The 24,413-nt window shown below is 35.0% G+C and overlaps 1 protein-coding gene across 2 annotated transcripts in view; it reads right to left on the bottom strand.

The window, feature by feature from the left end:
• The window catches only part of HDAC9 (histone deacetylase 9), a 385,328-nt gene that overhangs the window by 54,235 nt on the left and 306,680 nt on the right, over positions 1-24,413 (bottom strand). For both annotated transcript variants that reach the window (XM_057406208.1, XM_057406209.1), the window contains exon 23: positions 2,700-2,818. In XM_057406208.1, coding sequence (XP_057262191.1) covers positions 2,700-2,818 — 119 coding nt within the window. The remainder of the gene's footprint in view (positions 1-2,699; positions 2,819-24,413) is intronic.

Raw genomic sequence — 24,413 nt, 5'->3', positions numbered from 1 at the left:
AAATCCTCAAAGTTGGTGTTGTAATAAATGTTTTAGGCAATGTCACTCTAAAGGCTACATTGTACTGAACAAAAACTGGTTTGGGGCCAGGTAAAAGTTAAATATTTTTAGTTTAGTGAAAGCTTTTTGTCTCAAAATATCAACAGAAGGATGAATTGCAGAGGCAGTCGAGAAAAAAGGCATACTTAGGGAAAGTAATTTGAAAAGTACAATAAGGAAAGGATGATCCAAATTTCCATTTCAATAATTTTTAAACACCACCTCTCTTTTAAATGGAAAAGGACCATTAGTGATTTTGTTACTTAATAGGGCCAGAGATAAACTAGGCAAGTGATGTATCATCTCCTAGCCCTGCTGTCATCACTGATCTTAGTAGGCCATCTTCCATCCTACAGCCTTCTAGAGGAGCTGAGGGTCACCTCCTGGTGAGAGGTCTTGACATGCACATTAGATACATGTATTTAAAAATTAGCAGAAAAAATATATACAACTATTTTGTTGCTTTATGAGTCAGAAATGACAACTCTTTAGTAAATCATGTTATATGTCAATATAGCAAAAAATTAAAATACTTTGTTAAAGTAGGGTATAATTAAAATCTCTCAAACTGCGTAGATTTAGTAGAACAATCTTTTGTGTATGTAATTTACCTGCTATATGGTTACTCCAAGGATGTAATTAGTCCAGTCTGTTACCTTTATCCTATAGATTTTACTTTGTGGCTTGGGAATGCTGATCGGTTAATACATTCTAATTTCATCTTTTTGACTGTACTCTGAAGGAAAGATTCCTTATCAACAATCTAGTGTCACACTAACTTTCTTTAACATCATTGTTACTATCTTATCTCCTTTGATGTCAATCTTTTCCCAGTTATATTTGTGAAGTTTGTATTGGGTCATAGAAATCAGAAAATTCTATGTATTAAGCGTACATAAAGTGCTACAGATTTATGAAGAAGGAATGGTTACAGATTATAATTTACTTTGCATTTACTTATTTGGGGCATAATTTTTAATTATTAGAAACCAATTATATTACAAATTTGCATGAATATTTTTTTTTTAGTCTTAAATATGAAAGTTTGTCTTTGGACATAATTTTTTTAATAGACTGTTCATTTTTCTACATACCACATATAGTATGCTATGTTCTAAAAATGGTATAGTGGAATGCAGAGAACTTTGTTTTGGGGAAATAATACATTTCTTTGGCTCTCTACAAAAAGCTTTATTCATCCCTCAGGTTCATGATCATTATCTGAGTATATCTTGACTTTCCTCTTAATTTAAAGAAGAACCACCTACTTTTCTCTTAATTTAAAAAAGAACCACCTACTGTAAATCACTGTTTTTTGCTTACAGACACATCTGTAACTTGCAGATGTGCAGCCTTCTATATTAAAAAATGTACTAAGATTTCAGTTTCTAAGAAAGGTTATGAGGATTTAATTGGTTCATGACTGAAAATTAATACTGATTACAATACCAATAAGTTTTTCTTTGCTGTCAGGGTGAAATTCAGTCAGAGACAAAAATAGGAATGTTATTGAGATCTCAAGTTGTTGAAGCTGCTATGTCAGAACATCATGTATGCCAAAGCATCTTATTGGATCATCACACATGCTTAAGGAACATGTAACATGCATTCTCAGCTGCTAAATACAGATAATTATACAATGAATTCCAACAAAATATCTATTTTGTATCAGTTGGAAGCTCATGTCCATACCACATAAGCTCACGGAAAGGTGCCTCTGACCAAGAAGCATACTTACGGAAAAAAACAGTGAGTAAACATCTTACAAGGGGCCTTTTCATGCACAGTGTTTTATTAAAAGTCATGATACACAGCTAAGTGATACTCAAACATGCATATAGGCTACTATGCTTCTTTCTAGTGCAACTACTGCATTAACCTGAAAAGCTGTGTGTTGCCTCATGGAAAGCAATTTATATAGGGAGATGTTACAGTGCACATTACTGTACAGGGCATTACCACATTAGCCAGCCTTGCTTGACATCGCAGGCTCAGAATCAGTTGGGGCACAATATTCTGTAAGAGCTAGTGACTTTGGAGTGCTACATATGAGACACCTCAAACAGATCTGTCTTTCAGAACATATTAAATCTTTGCTATGAGCACACATTTTGGAAGACTGAAATGGACACACAAACATTGAGACCCAACAGAGTAGTCTTTTAGAAAACTTTGGCCTTCATGAACACTGATGTAATTCAGGATTAATGCCATTGAGCTGAAAAGATTACAATAACAAAAGAGCAATATGAGATTGGATTTAGGCTTCCAAAGCCTAAAATCTCCAATATATATATAAAGTGAAATAACTTACTCCAGCATTTGGAAAATGGGGCCTATTGAAAAACATGAAACCCCTAAAATGCTGTTTGAATGTGAGAAAAGTAATAGTTTAAAAAGCCAAGATGAAAATGCCAAAAGGAACAGAAAGGAGTGAGCCAGAAATGCTAACAGGTTCATTTCCACCCTGTCCGTGTGCTGGACGAGACCAACAGCTCCACTGACATCTCTGCGTATTAACTTAACGGGTAGTCTGTGACCTCAGTGACATCGGTGTCATCTCACAAAATAGAAATATGGATGTAAGATGAACTTAAAATAAGGCTCCTAACTAGAAAAAAATACCCATGCAGAAACATATGCATTATGATGATACCTACATTTAGCTGTGACTTTGTACCCTCCCAGGGGAGGGTCGTGGCCTTCCACAGCATCGAATCCTGCTGACACCAGGACAATCTCTGGATCAAACTCATTGGCAGCTGGCATAATCACAGTTCTGCAAAGTGAAAAAAATCCAACCTGTTAAAAATTAGAACTTCTACCTTCATGATATAAATTGCTACAGTCTCAAAAATCCACAACACAAGATATTTTCTTTTAATTAAACCAATCTTCATGGTAGCTGTCCAAAGCCAAATGAAGGTCAAGGCTTCAATTAATTTCTTTCTATAGTCACTGTTATTACTTTTCTACAACTGAGGGGGAAACAAATGCAGGTACATGTGAAAGTCTCTAATGTTACACACACATCTGTGCCTGTTTTATCCTGCTGCCTATAAAAAAAAGCTGCCTCTTCCAGGGAAGTGACTAATAGTTTACAGAGAGCACTCAAAGCTTGAGTGGAAACTCGGACTGCTCCAGTTAGTGTGAACTTGGTGTAAATTTGAACTATAAATTTCTTTTGGGAAAATGTTTGCTTTCCAAACTTTTTTTTTTTCCTTAATATTTTTAAATGTTTGTCGAGGTGGGGGGTGACTCTAGCAAAGGAAAAACATGAAATTCCCTTAATCAAGTCCAGACTATGTTGTCAAGCCTTTCCAAGGTCAAGCATAACAGGAATGTGACAACCACAAACTAGTGACAGCAACCCCTGCTGGTGTCAGAAAGATAATTCAGCCCTTCACAGTCAAAGATTCCACTTTTTTAACCCCTTCTTTGGCAAACTTCCATGGGGATGTTTTGTTGCTTTGTTTTCACTCTTTTCCAAACTCAAGGCTTTAAAGATGTGGTGAAAGAGACAATAAAACCCTGCATTCTGCACTTGTAGATGCTTTTTTTCAGGCTGGCTTTTCCAAGGGAAGGTGTCAAGATGGTTTTTGTACTAGTGTGACAAACACTGAGCCTGTAATGGCTGTGCTAATTCAGAGAGGCATTGCTATTATTAAAAGGCAAATAGGAAAACGAATATTCTGTTCCAAATTAACTCAGGGAAATCCCAATTGGTCTACACAGGTCAAAATCAGAAAATCAATTTTGCACATATGTAATACTGTTTGTCTTAGTTCAATATTTATTAATTGATTATTTAATCAACTTATGCTAAAAAGTCATGTTTCTGTTAAAAGATTAAGGTTGGGGGGGTGGAGGGAGGAGGAAGACAAGCATATTAATAATGTTTTAAAAATTCCTTAGGTTTTTCTTTAGTTTTTCATCTGTGTTTTATAATCTTTATTTTGTTCAAAGGTAATTTTAATACAGGAAAATGTTCCTACTATTACTTTGACTTGCAAGTCAGAGAAAAGGAGAATTCAGACTAACTAGAAGGTCTTTGTCAATGCATACAGCATTTCAATGAGTATCTTTTTACATAAGGAAAAAAGGACTTAGGCAACTTCATTTTTTCTTTGGTGATTTCACTAAAATTGCACCATGAATGTCTGCAGACCAAGTGTTAAAATTTGTGGAAGAGTCTTTTTATTTTTACATGTCATTGGTAAGCCTCTTATGAAGTATGGATTCCAGTACTGAGCATTGCACTTAAAGAAGGACTTAGACCAACTTGGGAGAACAAAAAGAAGGAATAAAATTCTAAAAGATGGGACCTAAGTGAATAAAATAATAGAATTATTATTATTTGGTTCAAATAACATGAGACGAAACATGCTAAAAGTCTGTAAATATGTAAGTGGTTGCAAGAGGAAAAAAATAACCTGTTCTGCTTTTCTACCATGGATAGGACATGAAGTAGTTGCATCAGGAAAGCTGCAGCTCAGGCACTGGAAAAAGCTTTTTTAAGAGTAAGGCTGGATAATCATTCAAATAAAATATTTAATAAAATTGGAGACTGAGAATTTTTTTATAAAATGTAAAGCAAATATCCATCAAGATTGCTACAGATTGAACATGACATGGCCTTGAGGCAGCAGGTCAGATTACTTCTCTTCTAGGCCTTTTCCTATAGTTCCATAATGTATAACACACAAAGTACGTATATGAATAATTACACTAGACACTATAGCGACTGAACATTTTTGCAAGTTAATCTCCACAAAGTTAGGGAACAATATCAGGAATAAAGATCCATGCAACCACATCTTATCTTTCTTATGTACATACCTTCTGATACTCAATTAGAGTATCTTCAATTTCTGAAGCAACACATGTTTCCCAGACTTCCCCACATTTGCAATGCATGTGGCAAGGATCCTGATTAGTGATGAGGACTGTGGCTGATACGCAACCTTGATCTGCCCTCATAACACCATATATCTTATACACTGAAAGAAGGAGGGATCCTATAGAGAACCCTCCCTATCTTCAGCTACTTGAGCTTTTGCCCTCCTCCTCTCCATTCACATTTTCTCAAATTCAAGTCAGGATCTGTTTTTTGTTTCTTCATGTCAAACAAAGTGGCAGCACTATGGAGTATAACACAGACAATGCTCAGGAGCAACAGGATGGAGTGTGTTCAGTGCAGACAGAAGCTGTGGAAATTCAAGTTGCTGAGCAGTAACAAACCGAACCAGGCTAGCAGAGAATAAGATTTCTAAGAGTCTTATAATTTGCAGCATTGGGAAAATCTACCACATTTCTACTACATTTCACTACCTTGCTCCAAAGCATAAAGATGTCAGCACATTTTTTTATACCTTGGGCAAAAGAGTGCATTTGACCCTTAATTTCATTCTTAGAAGCAGCAAAAATGGTTTAGTCACTTTCTTCAAAAATTTTTTTTCAAATAAGTATGTCTGACACGAAAAACACCAGCTACACTGGATAATGTTAGTAAAATTATTAAATACTGAAAGAAAGGTCTTTCGACACAAAGCACTAGGTATAGCTATTAACACCATCTTTAATAGTACTGAACAGGAAATAATAGCGTATACAGCTTAAGGGGGGAGTGAGAGAGCAGCTGCGTGGCTGACTGAGCTTAAACCACAACAAGTCATCTTTACTGAAATTATATTTAGGAATCCCAGTTAAAGGAATAAGGCTATAAGGATAATTACCAGACGTGGCATTTAGAACTTGCTGTTCTGTTACTGCTTCCTGTATTACCTGAATCTACATGACTAAAATAAAACATAAGAGGGATTTTCCAAAAGAAAGATTTTTTTCTTTTAAAACTTTACAATGTCTGTTATATTTCACCAGAAGAATAGCACCCTACTTTTGCTAGACTACTGTCTCACAAATTATGACAGAACTTCACTGCTGCTACCCTGTATACTAAATATCAGAAGTAACCTATGTGTCCATAAGACCTGTTTCTTTGTTTATTTCTCTTTCATCCTCCATAATATTGAGGGACTTGGAATGCCAGAGCTCATCCATCTTACACTGTTCTTGATGTAATACTGAACAGAAACTCTAAGGGCTTCTCAGACATTATGGAATATGTAATCTGTTTACAAGGATGGCAAGCTTGACTCCTTTAAAAGATATCAGGGTGTCTGCAGTCCTGGTTACAGCAGCCAATACTACTTGGTCTTTCAGAAAGTTGACACAGAAGACCATATAGTCATTTAGTTCTTAAATCCCTAATCCAGTCTTCTTCTACATTAGACAGCAGTCATTTAAGGTTGCTCCTTCTTTGAGTAACTACTATTAGGTCTCTGCTCAGAGAAGAGCAATTTAATGTCTGGAAAACATCATAGCATTTTATTTTGGACATCGTGTAGGTAAGACCTCTCTAACCTTTGTCTTGCTTTGGCTGGAACTCCTTTGTGGCACAAAACACATATTAAATTCCTTCACAGAAGTGATACTTTCTTATCTTATGAAGTGCCATGAGGAATCATATACATACATTTTAAAATATGGACTAAATTTCACCAGGAAATAAAGAAAACCTTTTGGCATTTGCCATCTCTCAGGCTTCAGTGCCCTTATTATCCCTGAAAAACTGTCTTTAGAAAAATGCTTTGAGGCTTGCAGCTGTAAAGAAAGCCTACACAAAGCACTAGATTCCATCTTTTCTTTTTTACCCAAAAGCAATGTGAAACTCACTTCTCCCTCTTAAACAGGATTCTCCTGCCTCAGGAGAGTGAGAACTGCTGGAGAGGCAGAGACAGCTCCTGACCTTTCACTGTCTCTTGGGAGAATAGAATCATCAGATCCTGCTTCTTGCTCATTTCCCATCTCATCTACACTCTGCGTGGCACAGCAAAGTGTAAGAAAGAGAAATGATCCATTGACTGACTCTTCAGGATCTCCATAACCATAGCACATACCTTCTGAATTGTCTAAGTACAGAATCCTCTGAATTAGATCATAACAGAAAATATGCCTTTTATTTAAAAAAAAAAAAAACAAAAACCAAAACAAAACAAAAACCCACCACAGAACTACCATTGATCCTACACTACTAGATATTCATGTTAGCCATCCCAAACTCCTCAGACCAACCCTATGCTCAGAAATCAGGCTGTAGCTGGCAGGATTTGTTACGGTGCGAAGGGTCAAACCTGCTCATCAGCAGCCCTTTGCAAACTTGCATAGGCAGCCTGTGGTCAGACATAGGTAGGAACAGTTGTTGTCTTACCCACAGCATGAGTAAGAAATATGATTTGGCTTTTGGCCATAGGTCAACAGTCAGATATGGACTGGGGACTGCAAGCCATCAGCTACCTGCTTGAAGCCAGTTGGGCTGCAGGGGTTATCAGCAAACAGAAGTTAATGCTAGGATCCTTTTCTGACAAATGAGTAATTTTTGTCAGAATATAAGTGAATTTTATTCTTCCACTATGAGTATCACTCTTCCTTACTCCTCCAAAGAAAACAAAATAAAGAGATATTTATTTTCTGTGATCCTGAATCTTACAAAAGCATAAATATTTGGTATACTGTATTCACCTAACAATGACAGCAAAGTTACAGGGGCATCCTGCCTGCCTGATTGTTTCTTTTCTCTCACGTTTTCATTAATAAGCATGTCAAAGCCTGAAAGCTTGAGCAGCTGGATCACAGGAATTATTTATCCATGCTAAACCTTGCAGTTACAATGAAACTGTGTCCTCCAGCTCAAGGCAGCGTGAATCTTCCTTTAAGTGTGGTGGTACTGAGAACAGAGCGTGTGTCTGGGAAGCTGAAAAAATTTTTTTCTATCTCACTAAGGAGATTTCCCCAAGGAAATAATATGTTCCATTTGGGTATGCTGCTCTCTGTGGGGAAGCCAATGAATGGCTTCCAGTTGGGTGCAGTCCTAGAGAAAAACATCAGGCATATGATACTCCCCGCCTCACCAATCTGAACATCAGATGCAAGACATTAAAGAGAGTCTACCAAGGGACTCTGTTCCTTTTATTCTTCCATTCTATTTCTGTACATTTAAAGCACATGGTTAGGATGGTCCCAAACATTTACTCTCCCACAAGAGATTGCAGAGAAGTACCCAAATCAGAAATGACTCTGCAAGTACCGTCACACAGAGCTGGAAATCTCCAAAGAAAATTAAACTGATGCAAATAGCTATGATTCTTTCTCTGTGTTGGTAATTTAGAAAGGAAACAAGCAGGAATACCATTCCAGGACAGTAATTTATGTAACAGAGAAAAAAATCCACACTGATCTAAAACTACATATTGGAATGGCTTAGTAACATAAATTATTTGCTCTTTCCCTAAAATACTCTAGTGTTTTCATCCAGTGATCTGAAAGTACTCTCAGAACATTAATAAATGAAAAGGCTCATATCTTCAGCTGGTATAAATCAGCATAGCTGTTTTTGATTCCATAGTCCTCCAAAGCAAGCATTTCTTGTACCCACTTCACAGATGAATCAGCTAAAACTAAAAGCTGGTAAAAGACTTTAATAAATTATTTAGTCGCCTCTGGAAAAACCTCGAAAGCAAATGCAGAAGACTCTAAGTCCACTACTTTAACTAGGAGAAAACACTATAAAAGCACTGTTATTTATTCAGTTATACCAGACCTGTATTTTGCAAGAGTATATAAAATGCATTAATGCTATTAGAGTGGGGGTGTTGCTACCAAATGAAGATCCAGCCTGTTTGAAGGGCTGTAGCTCTGCCTACAGTTTCTTCGTGTCACATCCTGCAAATTAAATATTGCTCCAATCACTATGTTGTCCTACCTTAAAATTATACAGATTTGAGTATGTTCTTGAATGCACCCTGATATGAATAGATCAGAAAGTATTTTAAAAATTGCGCAATAGGTATGTGGAACTTATGATATTTATTATTTTTATGTGCTGTTTGCACATATGTTTTAATGTAACACAGTATCAAGTAATGTTTATCTCACAGAAAGCTACATAGGATGGTTGTACAACTATTGGTTAAATATTTTTCTATGTATTAATTTATACTAGTGTCTCTCACTAAAACTTTTGTTCACCTTCATGACGTTTCTTTGTGCCAATTCTGCTATCATCCTAAGCTCACCAAGGACAAACCTAAGAACTCTCCCCTAAGCTTCCTTGCTGACTGCAATCTGATCATAAACTTTGTTCTGGACTTACCCTCCAAGGTATGCCTAAATTCTGCAGATCTTATCTGTTTAGTTTCTAAGTTATCTTTCAGTTTCTAAATTACATCTTTTATGTAAACTTTATAGCCTTTATTTTTAGATATTTTCTTTTATCTTTATAGGTTTTCTTTTTATATCTTTTTAATAATTTTATTTCTTCCCTATTTTTTATAAGCAAAGTCAATATTCTTGTCTTTACTTTCATTCTATGTTTACCTTATTTGCTTTCTGGAGATACAAAATATATTTTTCTTTTATTCTTCAAGGGGCAAAAGGCACCACATTGAAACAAAATCCTCATTACTGTAAGTCATGGTCATTTCACTGGAATTTACATATAGGGTCAAGGAGTTCCATGGATGCACCCAAGTTAGTAATTTCAAACGTTATAATTGTAGGAGTATCTGAGCACCACTGAATGAAGAGTTTTAGAAGCACTAGCAAGCACTAACAGCTTTGGTTGGTTGGTTGGTTTGTTTTTTTTTTTTTCTTTTTGAGGACATTTTCAGAGCCTAAGGTTATTATTTGTGGGTTCCTTTTTAAATGAATAATTATTTTGGCATCCGTCATGCAAGTTTCCTGAATTCTATTACAGCTGGTATTGCAACATCTTAAGAACTCAAAAAGCATAAGAAATATTGACTACAATATGTGCTGATTCTTCATTTTTTATTGCTATTTTAAAAGGTCATTTCAATTATAAGGACTCATCTACATTTGATCTACAGAATGCCTCCATTGGAGTCTCTGAACTAATACAAAAAGAACCAAAATAAGAAAAAGTTAACTGGAAAAGTATGAGAAAAATATTACTTTGTGGTTTCCAGAATTCATTTCAATATTAATAACATAATCAAATAAAATTATCCAACTTCTAGAACTGTGGCTAAATGCGTATACACATGTAAAATGCACATTCACACCCTCATTCAGAACTGAGTAAAATTCAAATTTCAGTGTACTAGGTAAAGGGATTGGCTAAATAAGCTTCCTCAAAGGCTATGGGTCTAAGTACTTCTTAAATGATTATACATTGAAAGAAGAGGTTACCTTTCAAGGATCAAAGACTTTCAGCTGTCCATTATGCAAAGATAAGGCCTTCTATGGAAATATAGGCCAAGATACCACATGCAATGGCAGGATATCTCCTTACAGTACACTTTTACCTGAAAAGTGACTGGATAAAAAAAAATAAAATCTGTATTTTCTATTAAATGCTCCTCTTTTTAGAATCTTATTTTCGGAAGCACTGGCATGATGAAATGAAAATTTACTATCTGCTTACCTTTTATTTATTTCTTAAATAAGGCTGGTTGGTACTATGTCATCTTGTGCAACATAAATAAACCTTATCTACTAAATTCCAACTGGTAGCTGAAGGACTGATATGGCTTCCAAAGCTATACAAATGAAGATGATATATGAGAAGGAGGAAATAGAGGTTTAATTTGCAAAGATGGCACTTAATATAAAACACAGCATGACTTAAAATAGTATCACTAGCATTGAGAAAGTAAAAGGCAATACATATGGAATCCCACCATTTTAAGCCAATCATTTTTCTATCAAAGCCATTCTAACATGTATGGGAAATGGTACTGACACATGCATATACGCTGACAAATTTTACCCTTAAATATTATTTAAAATACATTTAGCTTTCATGGTGCAACATGTTTCTATCAGAAAAATCAATTTAGTGCCAATTTCTTGTTATTATTGTATTTTATGGAAAAAAAAAGAGAAAATTAAACCTTTAGAAACCTTTCTTACATAAATATAATAATCACACTTGAGGGCATTTTAAGTTTACTTAAGTTTACTTAAGTTTACATTTGCATGGCTGCTTAGAAAACAAATTACATTTCTATCAAGCCACTATAGTATTTTCAACACCAAAATAACAGTTTTGCCTTTCTACTAAGTAATTTCTTTCAGCATATTTTATCATACAATTCAGTGGACTTGGCCTAAAATGTTAACATAATAATCTAATAATCTACTAAAACAGTTCACTGCTCCCAGTAAATCTTATTATGTAGAAGTAATAAGATTGCTCCTAAGAAGACAAATGTATTGTATTTATGATATAATATCACAAATACAGAGTTAAAAACTTCCCACATTGCATTTACAGAGTTCACAAAATAAATGATAGCATGGTCTCCTCTCTAAAGAATTTCATAGGCCTATAAAAAAGCATATTATTTTGAAGCATATTCTACCTTTCTGTATATCTTTAGAATACTTGACACCTTTAAAACTATTCAGCAATCAAAGAACAGTGTAAAAGAAAGGAAACATAGTACCTATTACACTTCACAGGAATGGTGGAATTGGAGTAAAGAAAGAAGTGGTGGTGTTCTGAATACATTAAAAGATAAGAGGACTCTGGAATATGAAGTTTATCTTTAGATCCAAAAGTTACCCTGCTCCTTTATTAAAAATCTTTAAAAAAGCTTTACAGTTTGGGCATATAGCGTACAGTCTGACGAAGAGCAGTAATCGAAGAAAATAGGCTACCTAAAATTTACTGCTATTGATTGTACAACAGCTCATTTTGCAATGTTAATAATCTGCTTATGTCACCACTGAGGTTATTACTAGAGAAGTTAAAATAGTTTTCAATTCTTGCAAAAGTGAGATGTGGGAAGAAGAAGGCTAAATCTTATTAAAAAATGCCTCGGGAGATGAATTGGAGGCACTGCATTTTTCATGGGAGCAATAGGTTGGGTGGATAAAAGATATAGAAATCACCTGGAAAAAATACTTTCACCACAAAATTTGTTAAATTCTGAAGTTCATTTTGCCTAAAAGGGGATATTTTTTTTTCTTTTTAAATGAAAAGAAAACAAACATTTTCTAGAAATTAAATTATTCATCAGGGTCATGATTTTTCACATGCTGTATTCATCAACATGGTTGTGACTACAAATTACATGAAATTGTCTTAAATTTTTTTCAGAGGTCTCTCTATATTCTCTTTTGTAAATGCTTTCTTTCTTTATCTTGTAGTTCTTTCCATACGCTCATTTGCTTCTAAAAGTATCTTCTCTGTGTATGTGCTTTCCTGGCTTGTCATTAAACAGAAAAGTTTCTAGATGGCCACTATTTTTTTATTATATATATTACTGTCACTATTCCTTTGGACTAATGCTATTCAGAAAATTGTTCATATGGCTAATCTTACTTTTCAGCTCTTATGAGATACTCTTTGAAAGGGAAGAAACAGACATATGTCACTTCCTCTTGCTTTTTGCTGAGGTACAACATGCACTGGTAGAAAAGGAACATACAGATATTTTCTTACACCTAAACCAAATTAACCAACAGGAAGTGTCTCTGATCTCAAGAGGAAGATCTTGAAGCTACAAGAAGCAAAAGTATCCAGCTGTTCTGTATTAGCAAATACAGGTCTGTTTGTCTCATGCTTGATAAAACTTTGCCATTGGAACTGGGGACACTTTAGACCATCCCATTGCTCCAGTATGTGTTTAAACAGACCAGCTGGGCTTCATTCTGCTAGCCAAAAATACAGCACCTCTCATCTAACAAGGTATTATACAGTACAAAAACATCAAGTCTGCTCACTTTACCTAAATTGAATGCCGCTTAATGGAACCCACACCGATATAATTTTCGTGGGGGTTTACAGGAATTATTTACAGATAATGTAAGGTAACCCAGAAAAGCACTTTTCAGTCTCTGCACTTCCCACACCCCCTTACAAAATTCTCATAGAGAAAGAGAGAAGATATACATGGGAGCAGGGGGAACTCTCACACTAAAGCACTAATCCCTAGGTGCTATATAGTGTTAGAAACTACAACTTTTTCTGGTGCAGTTTCAGCTACTGTTTGGTTAGAAATGTGATCTGGTGTTGGCTATGGGTAGTTTGGAGGAATCCTGTCTCTTTTATATTATCCTATCCCCTATCTTCCCTTACACTCATTTTTCTCAATAAAATAGAGGGAATGATAGATTCCAAAGGCAGGCAAAATTGGATGTCAGCAATTGCAAATTAACTGAATTGAATGTGACTAGAAGTACTGAACTCACAAAGAAAAGTACCAGACTTGTTTAGGGTATTGAACAATATCAGGTAGGCAACTGTTCAAAAATATGAAAAACTCTCCTGCAAGAGAGTTGTAGCCTAAAGAGTGAAGTCAAAGAAGGGACTGGACAAAACTAATGTTTAGGGAGACATGAAGCCAAATATGACATGGTAAGGACAATAAGAATTTTGATTTTCATTTCAGTGGTATGAAAAAAAATAGAGTTTTATACCTGAAATTCAAAGGGAAGCATTTTCATTTAAGAAACAACTTAAAATATAAAGGAATCAATATCACAAATAGGAAGTTTGAATAAATGAAGCATAAAAAATTGCAAAGAAATCTTCATCAACACAATATCTGAAACAAAACTGAAGATGGTCAAGAAGATATTGTGTCAGCTTCATAAAAGTTAAATAAAAATAAAAAAGGATATATATTCGCAATCACACCTAAAATGAGGGAAACAAAGTTTTTCTTAAGAACATCTGGAAGGAGAAGAAAAAAGGGAATAAAGACCTCTGAAAAATTATTGAAGACAACAGCACAGCATTCAAGAATAACATGAATTCTACATAAATGTTTCACAGTTTGGTTTTTCTGGTTTTGCTTTTGCCTTTTTTTTTTTTTTTTTTTAACAAGGAAGGAATAGTGAACAGCAGAGCACTTGAAATCTCAGCCCAAGAAACAAAACACAAAAATGCAGATATTGTGTGATGTGATTTAATATTTCTTTCAGCTTTCACTGACTTCATACAGCCAACATTTCTCCTAATAGTTTTTATTTGATATCTGCGAAAGAAATGTAGAAAGTCTTGTGGTCCTAGATCAATCATAACTCTTTCAGTGGTGCGCATGGAAGAAGCCTTTCATTTGTGCCAGACATTTTACAGCTGAAAGGCAATTCCACTCACCCAAGAGAGTCATACTGATAAAATGCTAATCATTTGCCAATACAATCACTTGCACCAACTCTTCATGTTGCCAGGACCCCTGAATGTCAGAGGAAAAATCAAGGTGAAGTTTGGGATTTGACTGAAGAACATCTACAAATTACATCTTGAAATTTCTAAATTGGCTTTTCCCACATGAATTTATGTTTCTGCACTTCAGCTACAAAATTTCAGTGCTCACACCTTTTTTAATCATTTTTGGATCCAATTTGAGTGATAAATTAGATAGTCTCCTCAACAGCATGAAACAAAAAAGACTTTTTCTACCATATGTTACAGTAATAAAAAAGAAAGCTGTTTCCCATTATTGGCTGGGCCATCCTCATGTAGTCAGTTGCCTTGGTAACTGAGATTGATTATAATTTCAAGAAAACGTAAGAATGAACTGAACCACATAGTTCCTTTTTCAATGCCTGTCTCAATTTACAATGTTGAAACTTGCAACAAAAACATCCCTAAGCATGATCTCCACTTCCAGTTGTTTTTTTTTTGTTTCAGTTATCTCTCAGAATAACAGTCAAGATAATATAGAAATTTGGATTGGATACATCACTAAAATAATTGCAGTGTTTCAGAAAATATTGCAATAAATGTAACTCTATTGTACATTCAAATCATCTTCACAAAAAAACCCAAAAAACTTATTCTTCTAGATTTGATATCTGGATGACATAGTATCTAGGTAGCATATAATTCAAATTCTTCACTTTGTCCAAAAACTTGAACTTTTACTAAAGCCAAAATATATTTGTTAAAACATTCATTTTCCGAGTATTTCACAGACTCCTTCAGGAGTTAGTTCATGATAATTTCTCTTCTAAGAATATGACTGCAATCTTCTTCAGTGTGCTTACGTAAAAGTTAGTATTTATTTATGAAATTCTTTTGCAATTTTAAATTCCATATTTAAAATTGCCAACAGAACTTGTAAATGTGCAAAGGACTGCTCTTGCAGGGGGGCTGGACCAGATGATCTTTTAAGGTCCCTTCAAACTCTTGAGATTCTGTGACTAGTTAAAAAGCAGCACTTTTCCTGGTAATCTTTGGATTACCAACAGTCCCCAAAACTCTGCAAAGATCTTTTTGCTGTGATTTCTTCAATTCCAGTTGCACCAAGGAATTTTAGACCAGCTGAGACATTTGGCACACTCTTACCATCTACTCTTCATTAAAGCTATTCTTCCAATGTAAAACTGCAAGACATGTTATAGCAGATTTTGCAATTACAGTGGATAAGAGGAAGGTTTTATCATTGTTAATACATGGAAGGTGATCCAAAAGATTTTTAAGTTGTGGGCCCTTCAAGAAAGGTTAGAAGACTCTTGGAACCTATGCAAAAAGAATTTGTCAGACCTTCAGCATGAATAGCTAAGGAAAAAATTACTTATGAATTACTTATTATATCTGTAATGTTTGTACTGTTTTTCTGTAAGATAGTTCAGTCTTTGGAAGAAAAAACAGAGCCCTAAATAGTATAATATTAAGGATAACTACAAAAGGGCTGTATATATAATCATCTAAGTTGATTTTGATCTTTCAGTCCTAACTTCAACACTTTCTGATTTTTGTGAATTCATAACATTAATCAAATAATATCTCAAATTTGATGTTTTTCTTCTTACTCATTGGGCAATTCATGTATTTCTTTTTTTATCCAGCTCTGCACACTTAAGAGACATTGCTAATAAATAGTTTGCAACAAATTTTCTTACCTAGTACCAAATAAATGATTTGCATATTTTTCTATTATTTACCCACTATAGCTTTAAAAAGACATTTCAGTAGCACAAATATAATTTTCAATTTCATGTTATAGTCTTTAAACTGTTAATAAATTATTTTATTAATTTTATTTTGAATTCTATTAAATATTTGGGGTTTTAATTGTAAATCTTGAAGTTTAATTTCATTCTCAAGCAGAAATTGATGATCTGACACTGGGAATCCTGACAATCTGTCAGTCCAAGTGGAAACCCATCCAGTAAAGAAATAGCTCTCTTTGAAGAGACTTGATGTGGAATGAGAACCAGTAAAATCTTGCCTGCTATGACACAAAGCAAGCTGGCTTTCCCACCACCTCGTTGCACTGTTTTCTTCACCAAAAAAAACAATGATTGAGTTGAGGAGTACCAAAGAGCAAAGAGTACTTAAAAATAATCTGATCCTTCCAAGGCTGATAGTTTCATCTTCCCTCTGGCTCTACTCAATTATCTTTAAATTCCATTGAATCACCAAAGGAGAACTCTGGCCTGATCATGGGAAAAGAAAACCCTAAAATAAAAAACACAGTGACTAAACCAACAAATAAGTACTCTAGCTTGTAATCTAAGAAGAACTTTTAGCAGGATTGCTAACTATTGGTGAATACAGCTCAAGAATGGCATAAAGAAGGTGTTGCAGTTTTCTAGAATACTAAGTATTTCTATAATTCATGCAGATACTGTACACATAAAAAGCATTTAAAATTGAAAAAGCACATAGTTTTTCAACAGTTACAGGGTGCAAATGTATCTTCCAATCAGTCTCTATTTCAAACTGCAAATGAAGTCAAATACACAGTTTCTTCAAACTTGTGCCCTCTTTAACAGTTCCTATATTCTCCTTCTATAAGTTAAAAGATTCAGTTAGAATTTTTATAATTCACAATTACATATAAATATAAATAATGATTTATTATTAAGGGAATGAAAATTGTTATTAGACAAGGCTAATGTGAGAAAAAAAAGGTGTTCTAGGACATATGTAAAAACCACGGATTTTGTACATCTTGTTATCCATGCATTTAATTTAGGCTCTGTACAGTTTTGAAAGGAAGTATATATTCACAAAGAATAGACCTCAAGGGGTTTGAAGTTTGGCTCACATTAACATATAAATGATTTGATGTCTATTTCAATCTTATCTATGCAAGGTCACCAATACCATCAGAATATCCTGTTCAGAATCTCTGTTTCTAATTCCAGGATGAAAAGATTCACAAAGTTTTGCCTTAACCTTTTAAAAATCCTGTTAAAGATTTGTTTTATTCTGAAGTTGGACTGAAGGTAGAAGTTTTTTTTTGTTGTTCTTATTTTATCCAGACTAGTTCCACCACGTCTTGTGTAAATCATTATAGTCTTGTCTTTCTCACTTCATTGGCTTTTTGGCTTCCATCTGTTTTCTCTCAGCTTTTCCTCTACTCTGTCTCATCTACATTCTCTTTCTACTCTGTTTTCTCTCAACTGCTTGCTCGTTACTATTAGTCCAGTCTGTTTTCCCATTTACTTCCCAATTGTCTCACAAAAGTGGAGAATGCATGAGACCAGAGAGCTCCATTCTGAGAGATGCTGACCACTCTAACTTCTTTTTCTGACATACATATTTTAACTTCTTTTTAAAATTTATTTTTTAAAACAGTCCTGGATGTCTTCCCTGACCTAACCATGTTACTTTTCTGAACATTGTCTAAGGTAACAAAACACTGTTCTAAAGCCACAATCTAGCCATTGATGAACAGAGGTAATCATTAATCCCTAAACTGTATTCAGTCAGAAACTTCCAGCTTGAAACTATTCTTTTTTTTTTTTTTTATTTTAATAAAGAACAACTCTTCACAAATGTTCAAGACTAAAGCACTGACGTTCCAGAACTGTGCATATGGTCTTACTCCTGGGTCCTTCACTAGGTGCTCAACTTTGTGCACTTTACCTTGTGAACTCTCCTTTGCAGTCCCCTGTAACAGAAGTCTGGAGATGCAATTCCAATGGACTTTGATAAGGTCATAACTTCAGAATCAGGTCCATTTCTTAAAGGGTGCATTGGTGAGTAATTCACAGAATTACCTACATATGTCTCAGGCTTGGGAAATACTCAAGAACTACCAGCTTCAGTGAAGTCCAGCTGCGCCATGTGTCCCTTTTCCCTAGGACAGCTTCCATTCACAGTAAAATGCACCCCTCCAAGTAGGCAGGAAAGCCCTATTTATCTTCTGGGACTCACCGCCTCTGCTCTTGTGCCAGCATAGATCATTTTTCATTCTTCAAACTCTGCCCTTCTCCTCATGCTGTCCAAGGGAATATTTTCAAGTACTCCGCCAAATGGAGGGACAAATAGTAAGGTTCTTGCTCTTCTCAGTGTCAGTGGAGGAGAAAAATCAGTACAAACTAAGTGCCCTGCTGTGGAGGAAACTTCTGGAAACTCCACAGACTTCTACAACTTTCCAGAGTTTACAGATGAATTTTAGAGAGGTAGCTTGAACGTTGCCCTCATTACAGAGTGCCTAGCTCTTTTCCATGATCTTGAAAACTGTGAAAGGTTTGAAACAGACTGGAGAAAGGATTGTCCCTCTGTGACAATACTGTTCTCTACTTAATGGCAAAAAGGCAAGTGACAGAAGAAGTTGGCTGCTTTGGATTTTATCAAATAAAAGCAGCAGTGCTACTCCATGATGTAACATACTTTTTTAAAGACAAAAATTTTTAAAGCTGAGGTGCTAAAGTGGAACACCCCTGTCAGAGTAAGCATTGGTACTGAAAGAGGCAACCAGTCCTTCAGACTTTCAGAGGCTCTATCCTGAAAGCTGGCATCTATGTCACAACCCAAGTAGTATTATCTTTCAATGAAAATCATGAAGTCATGAATCTGAGTGATTTGGAGCTGCTCTGTTTATAAGCAGATATTCAAGACAACATTTTTGGAAGGCAGCCACCAGAGTGTACTGTATTACAAAATAAATCACACTAAAAAGATGCTCCCTGTCAAGATGGAGATACTTTTAGAAAAGATCAGTTACAGAAACCATCACATTTATGTGACTATTTCTACCTTTGTTAGTGACACAAGCTTATTTCATATACACGGTAAAATCCCAGATGAATTCCTCTAATATTTCGCACAGATCACAATACCACAGGCTCTTAAATCTAGCGGAGAGGTCTCATTTTTATGTGCAATGAAGTACATTTGAGGCATGATCTTCCTCTAACAGGTCTGAAATGATCTCCATCTCAGCTCCTTAGGGAGTGTGTTGAAATTCAGCCATTTAAAAGATCTTTTGCTATTGTTTCATCTGCTCTGAAGTCTCATAAATATTATCAGCTCTGAATTTCTGGAAAGGGACAATTTTGAGACATAGTCCCTTCAGGAGTAACAATACAACCTGACTAGAATACAACCTCATCCTAAATTCTCATGTATTTTGGTCTAAGTGCAGCCAACAATATTGGCAACAGAAGGTACAGTGCAAGGATAGAAGATAAGGCGTACAACTGAAGTGGCAAACCTCCCACTTCATCAATAAACTGAAGTAGATACCTTGCCTAGGGATATGATTTCAATGCATGCTGCAGCAACAGGCAAAGATGTGTAGCTTTAAAATGAGTCAGCATAGATAGTGAAAAACTTCTGCCACAGGGACTTTGCTTTGTACAGGCTATTTCATATTGCTAAGAAAAGGTAATTTATCTCAGTATATTAGCCCCTTTAAAGCTTTCTCCAGACTGAAAGATTAGTTGAGAGACAGACATAAACTGCTTACAGCATGTGTATTTACATTTTGACATTGTGAAGCAAACAAATTACCACGGGTAGTTCATGAGAGCTCTTCAGACATTTCACAGGTAGCTTAAAGCTGGATTGAACATGTCTACACTATTTTTGCAGGTATAGAAGTATAGGCACAATTTGAGACACTGGCTTAGAACAATATCCCTAACCACGTATGGATGAAATAATGGTTAACCATTACCTAGAATATAGATTGATTTAACGAAGGATGGAATTCAAATCCAGTTGCAGACACCTCTGTATAGTAGAAGTGATGTGTTAACTGAGGGTCTAAACTCTCATCATATCTCATGGAGACAGAGGATTCAGTTCAGTTACTTGCGTGAAGATATCCAGCAACTTTTTTGCATGCAGGGATCTAACTACCTGTCCTAGCTTGCTGCTGACTCTCCAATAGGGCACAATCTCACAGAGATCCTGTGCTACAGCTGTTAGCCCCAGCAGTACACCTCAGCTTCTCCAGTGCATTTTATCCAGTGGCACTGGATTTGTATGTTTTTGAGAACTGAATAGAGGTCCTAGTTGATACAGGCAGTGAAGTCTAGAAAGCTATTCAAAAAATCAGTGCATATCCATTTTCATATCCAACTCTCATATCCATTGAGAGTTCTCTCAATTCAGCTGACTTTATCACCCAGAACTCCACAATGGGAGACACTGCTCACATGCAAATGCCTACCTTCTAGGCACATAGCTGGATTTCTGAATTTGTCCCTGAATTCATCTCTGTTCACATGCTAGTTTTTAAACATAACCTAGTGTGAAATAAGAAGCCAAAAATCACAACTTCTTCAATGTTATTGAGTCAATCAAGCTAAAACTCAGCAAAGAAACTGTTTTAGAAAGCAGCCCATTAACACTGGTCCCCATCCATTCTTAAGGTACTGGGGAAGAGCAGGTCTCCTGGGTAGAAAGCAGAAGAATCAAGCTTCTTTTTCCAAATATAAAGTCATCTCTCTTCATGTTCAAAGCAGAAAGGACATAAGGAAGTGAATCGCATCTGTGTAATCAAATTTTTCAACTAAGATCTGAACAAGTATGGCTGCTTTCCATATTTTCCTTTAGGGTACTAATACAAATTGCTTCTACACAGCAGGCTGAACCTTCTGTTTCTTCTCAACAGCTTGTACATTGCTTCTTTCCCAGTGCAAAAATCATAGTCTCATCTGGGCAGCTAATACTGTAATAATAGCAACAATAATTATCTAGATTTTATGAAGAATAGTAGTATTCATAAGAAATATGGGCAACGCAAGACTTAGTACTTTGTTAATTCCACAATCCTTAAGCAACCTGATATGTAGTATGGAACATCAATTACACAATAGTTTCCATTAAATAAAATATTACTTGTTTCTTTAATTAAAATGTGTGTATTATAAGTCTACTTTTTAAGACGTCTAACATAGTATTGACTGCAAATTCAGAGTAATGCTTCATGTTACAGTGAGAATAGTATTTCACTTCTCCTAAAAGTGTTTTAAGGACAATCATAAATAGAATGCAAAGGGATGTATTTTAATTTTTTAAAGAAACATTGGATTTGTGTGTGTTTTCCTGTGTTTTATCATGGCACTATCAACCACTGGCATTACTTTGGAATACTATACAAATGAATTAAATTAAGGAAACAGAGCTATTAGGAGAAAATATGCAGCTAAAAGTACTCCTTCATTTTTCTTCATGCTAAATCTGATCTTACTAACAAGCAGGTGCAAGTCTTCACACTACAACCAAGAACAACAAAGAAGCATGCTGTCCTCATTTTTCCTCTAATTATTATTTGTTTTAAATCATGTTATCTCCCATTTGTTTTATGTGATATTCACCATAATTCCTTTTTATTCTTTTCAAGTTTATTGTAGTCATGGAAATCCAAGTACAATCTTTTTGTCTCCCACGTTACACAAAAGTAATCTATTGGAATATGGCATATGCCACGATATGAGGAATGTACCCCAGTTGAATTCTTCAGTCAAAATAATTACCTACCTATGTCAAACTCTGTGAACATTCTCTGAAGTGAATTATTCCCACTGTCATTACTAAGTGCAGCAATGACAAGTCATAGCCAAAAAGCCACATTTATATACTTTAGGTAGGTAATGTCCTTAACAATTTTGCTGTTCTTTACCAGGGTAAAGGATGCCTGAAAGCAGTCTATAATTATACAAACAGGTAAAGCACCAAGCATCTAATGAAATGTTCTTAATGGCATTTGTTTTCCAGTTACCCTCGTTATCAAAGAGTATAAAATCCATTTAGTGGACAACAGAATGCAGTTCTGCCAAAACATAAGTCATGGTCATTGCATTTGAAAGTGACTTACTGAACCCAAGCGGCTCAATTTGCTTCTTCTTTACACATTCTAAAATGACATAAAGGAAAAATAATAAAAAGTAGAAACATAATCTACCCTCAAATTTAACAGAAGATGGATTTTCTACCTGAAAATTTTAACAGAAGGGCAGACAGACACATGGACAGATGACACTTAATGGTAACTTTTTTAGATCTGTCATTTCAAAGATGAATGAATTTCACAGAATTAGATAAAGTAATGAAGCCAAATGTTTATTTTTTGATCAATAAGTGATTTGCTGTGTGGTCTCTATAGTGTTTTGAAAATACACAACACAACACCATTACATCAGATAATGAATACTTTATGAATATTTTTGATAGACTCTCTTTTATAAAACTGCAGATTTGCAAGCAATTGTAAGCAAGGTGTACTACCTTAAAAACATTGTTAAAAACCTTGGAAAAGAGTGGTTTAAGGATCCAAGAAATTTTTTCCTCAGTCACTGTCCCCTGCTTGACTTACACCACTCACCTAAGCTTAACTTTATAAAGTTTGTAGATAGATGTGCAAAAGTAAAATTAAATCACCAGTAGATTTTATAATCCTATTCCTTCAATTAAAGAGATCATTAGGTATATGTGCAAGGTATTAATTAAATCACTGATAGGTTATATAATCTCACTTCTCCTAGTCAATGAATCTTTTCCAATATATTATAATATTATTATATCATCATATATGCTTCTCTGAATCATGCTAACCTCTACAAAATGTGAATGCTGCTGAAAGTACAGTCGGACAAGGATTATAATCTACACATTAATAGCCAAACTACCACTTAGGAAGCATGACAGAGGAAGTTTGTGACTTGCTATTTAGTTATAAAAAGTGAAAGCAAAGAGAATCTTCTGTTTAATAAAGAGCAGAACATCTGCCCACCTGGAAATATTCCTTATAGGAACTCTCACACTATGATACCTACACCACTATTTTCTCACAAAATAACCTTTTGTATTGGAAGGGAAATGTTTGTTTTCTGACAATTGTAATGAATTACGATGATTTCAAAAGATATTTTCTCAGTTTAGAGAGAGATTCATTAGTGCTAATAAAATACCCATCAAGATAAAACCAGGCCCCTGTGATGCTCTCTATGAGTTTAACACGTTAAAAATTCACAAAATGTTGATAAGAATATTAAAGCCTGCTGCTTCTCTTTAACTCCTGTAACCAATACACCATTCTACTAACACAGAACATGTTAAAATGACAGGTCTTATGAAAGGGAAGAAAAATAAAAAACCTTCAGGCTTCTTAAACAGGAGTCCTTTGTTTTAAAAAATCTTCAAATCAAATAAAATTTGCATTATAACATTATTTATAAAATAACAAAAGGTGAAACTATCTTGAGTTACAGAACCTTCTTTGTGGAATAGAGTTGCCTTTAGGATAGGGCTGAATACTTTGCAGAACGTATCTTTGTGACAGTTCTAATTTTTATAAAGGAACACAAGAAATTTTCAAGCTTTTAACAAAAACAAAAATAAATGAAACAAACAAAAAGAAAACACCCCAAGACAACACCAAACACACAAAGGAAATAAATATAAAATGCTCACTGAGTAGACAGCAATAGAACTGATTTTTCAGTCCTAACTTGTTTCTTGACTCATGGAAAAAAAGGTTGTGTATCTTGATCAGAACTTCACAGTTTCAGTCCCACTAGAAAGTAATATTCATCAATATTTCTTTTATTATGTGCTAGTGTTAGTAATATGGGATCTGGCCCGAATCAGCCAATATTATATGCTTTTATTAGTCTTGGGAGGCCAAATCCAGCAAACATAAATGCATATGTGTAACTTTACTCAGGCTAGTAGTCTGATTGACTTCATAATGAGTTAACATGTAAATATATTCAGCCACACATCTAAGCATTTGCAGGATCTGTCACAGGTTTCCTGACAGCAGTCTTTCCAGGGACCTCGGAGGCCCTGGACTTGGATACTGAAGCCTAAGAAACTTTTCTTGTGGTATAGAAGTCTAAATCTGAAAACCCATTCATGCACACAAGTTCAGCTGCTTCTTTTTTCCAGCAGCACCACCAGCTGGAGCACCTAAGCTATTAGGGCCAAATTCTGAAAGTAATTATTGTGAGAGAATAATTCACAACTAACATTGCTAAAATACCTCAATTGTTGCTTGCCTTTACAGTATTTCACAGGAGCCTTCCTGTTTTGGAGAGCACGTTACAAGTTACCCTCAAGATATCAGGCTGGCTGTAAGGAGTCAGTTCTG

Source organism: Pezoporus wallicus, unplaced genomic scaffold (assembly GCF_028554395.1).
Source record: "Pezoporus wallicus isolate ANWC-B61680 ecotype Strahan unplaced genomic scaffold, APGP_CSIRO_Pwel_v1 contig_5879, whole genome shotgun sequence".
In the NCBI taxonomy this organism is placed as follows: Eukaryota; Metazoa; Chordata; class Aves; order Psittaciformes; family Psittacidae; genus Pezoporus; species Pezoporus wallicus.
Note: the sequence above shows the minus strand (reverse complement) of the source record. Positions and strands in the feature narration are given on the sequence as shown.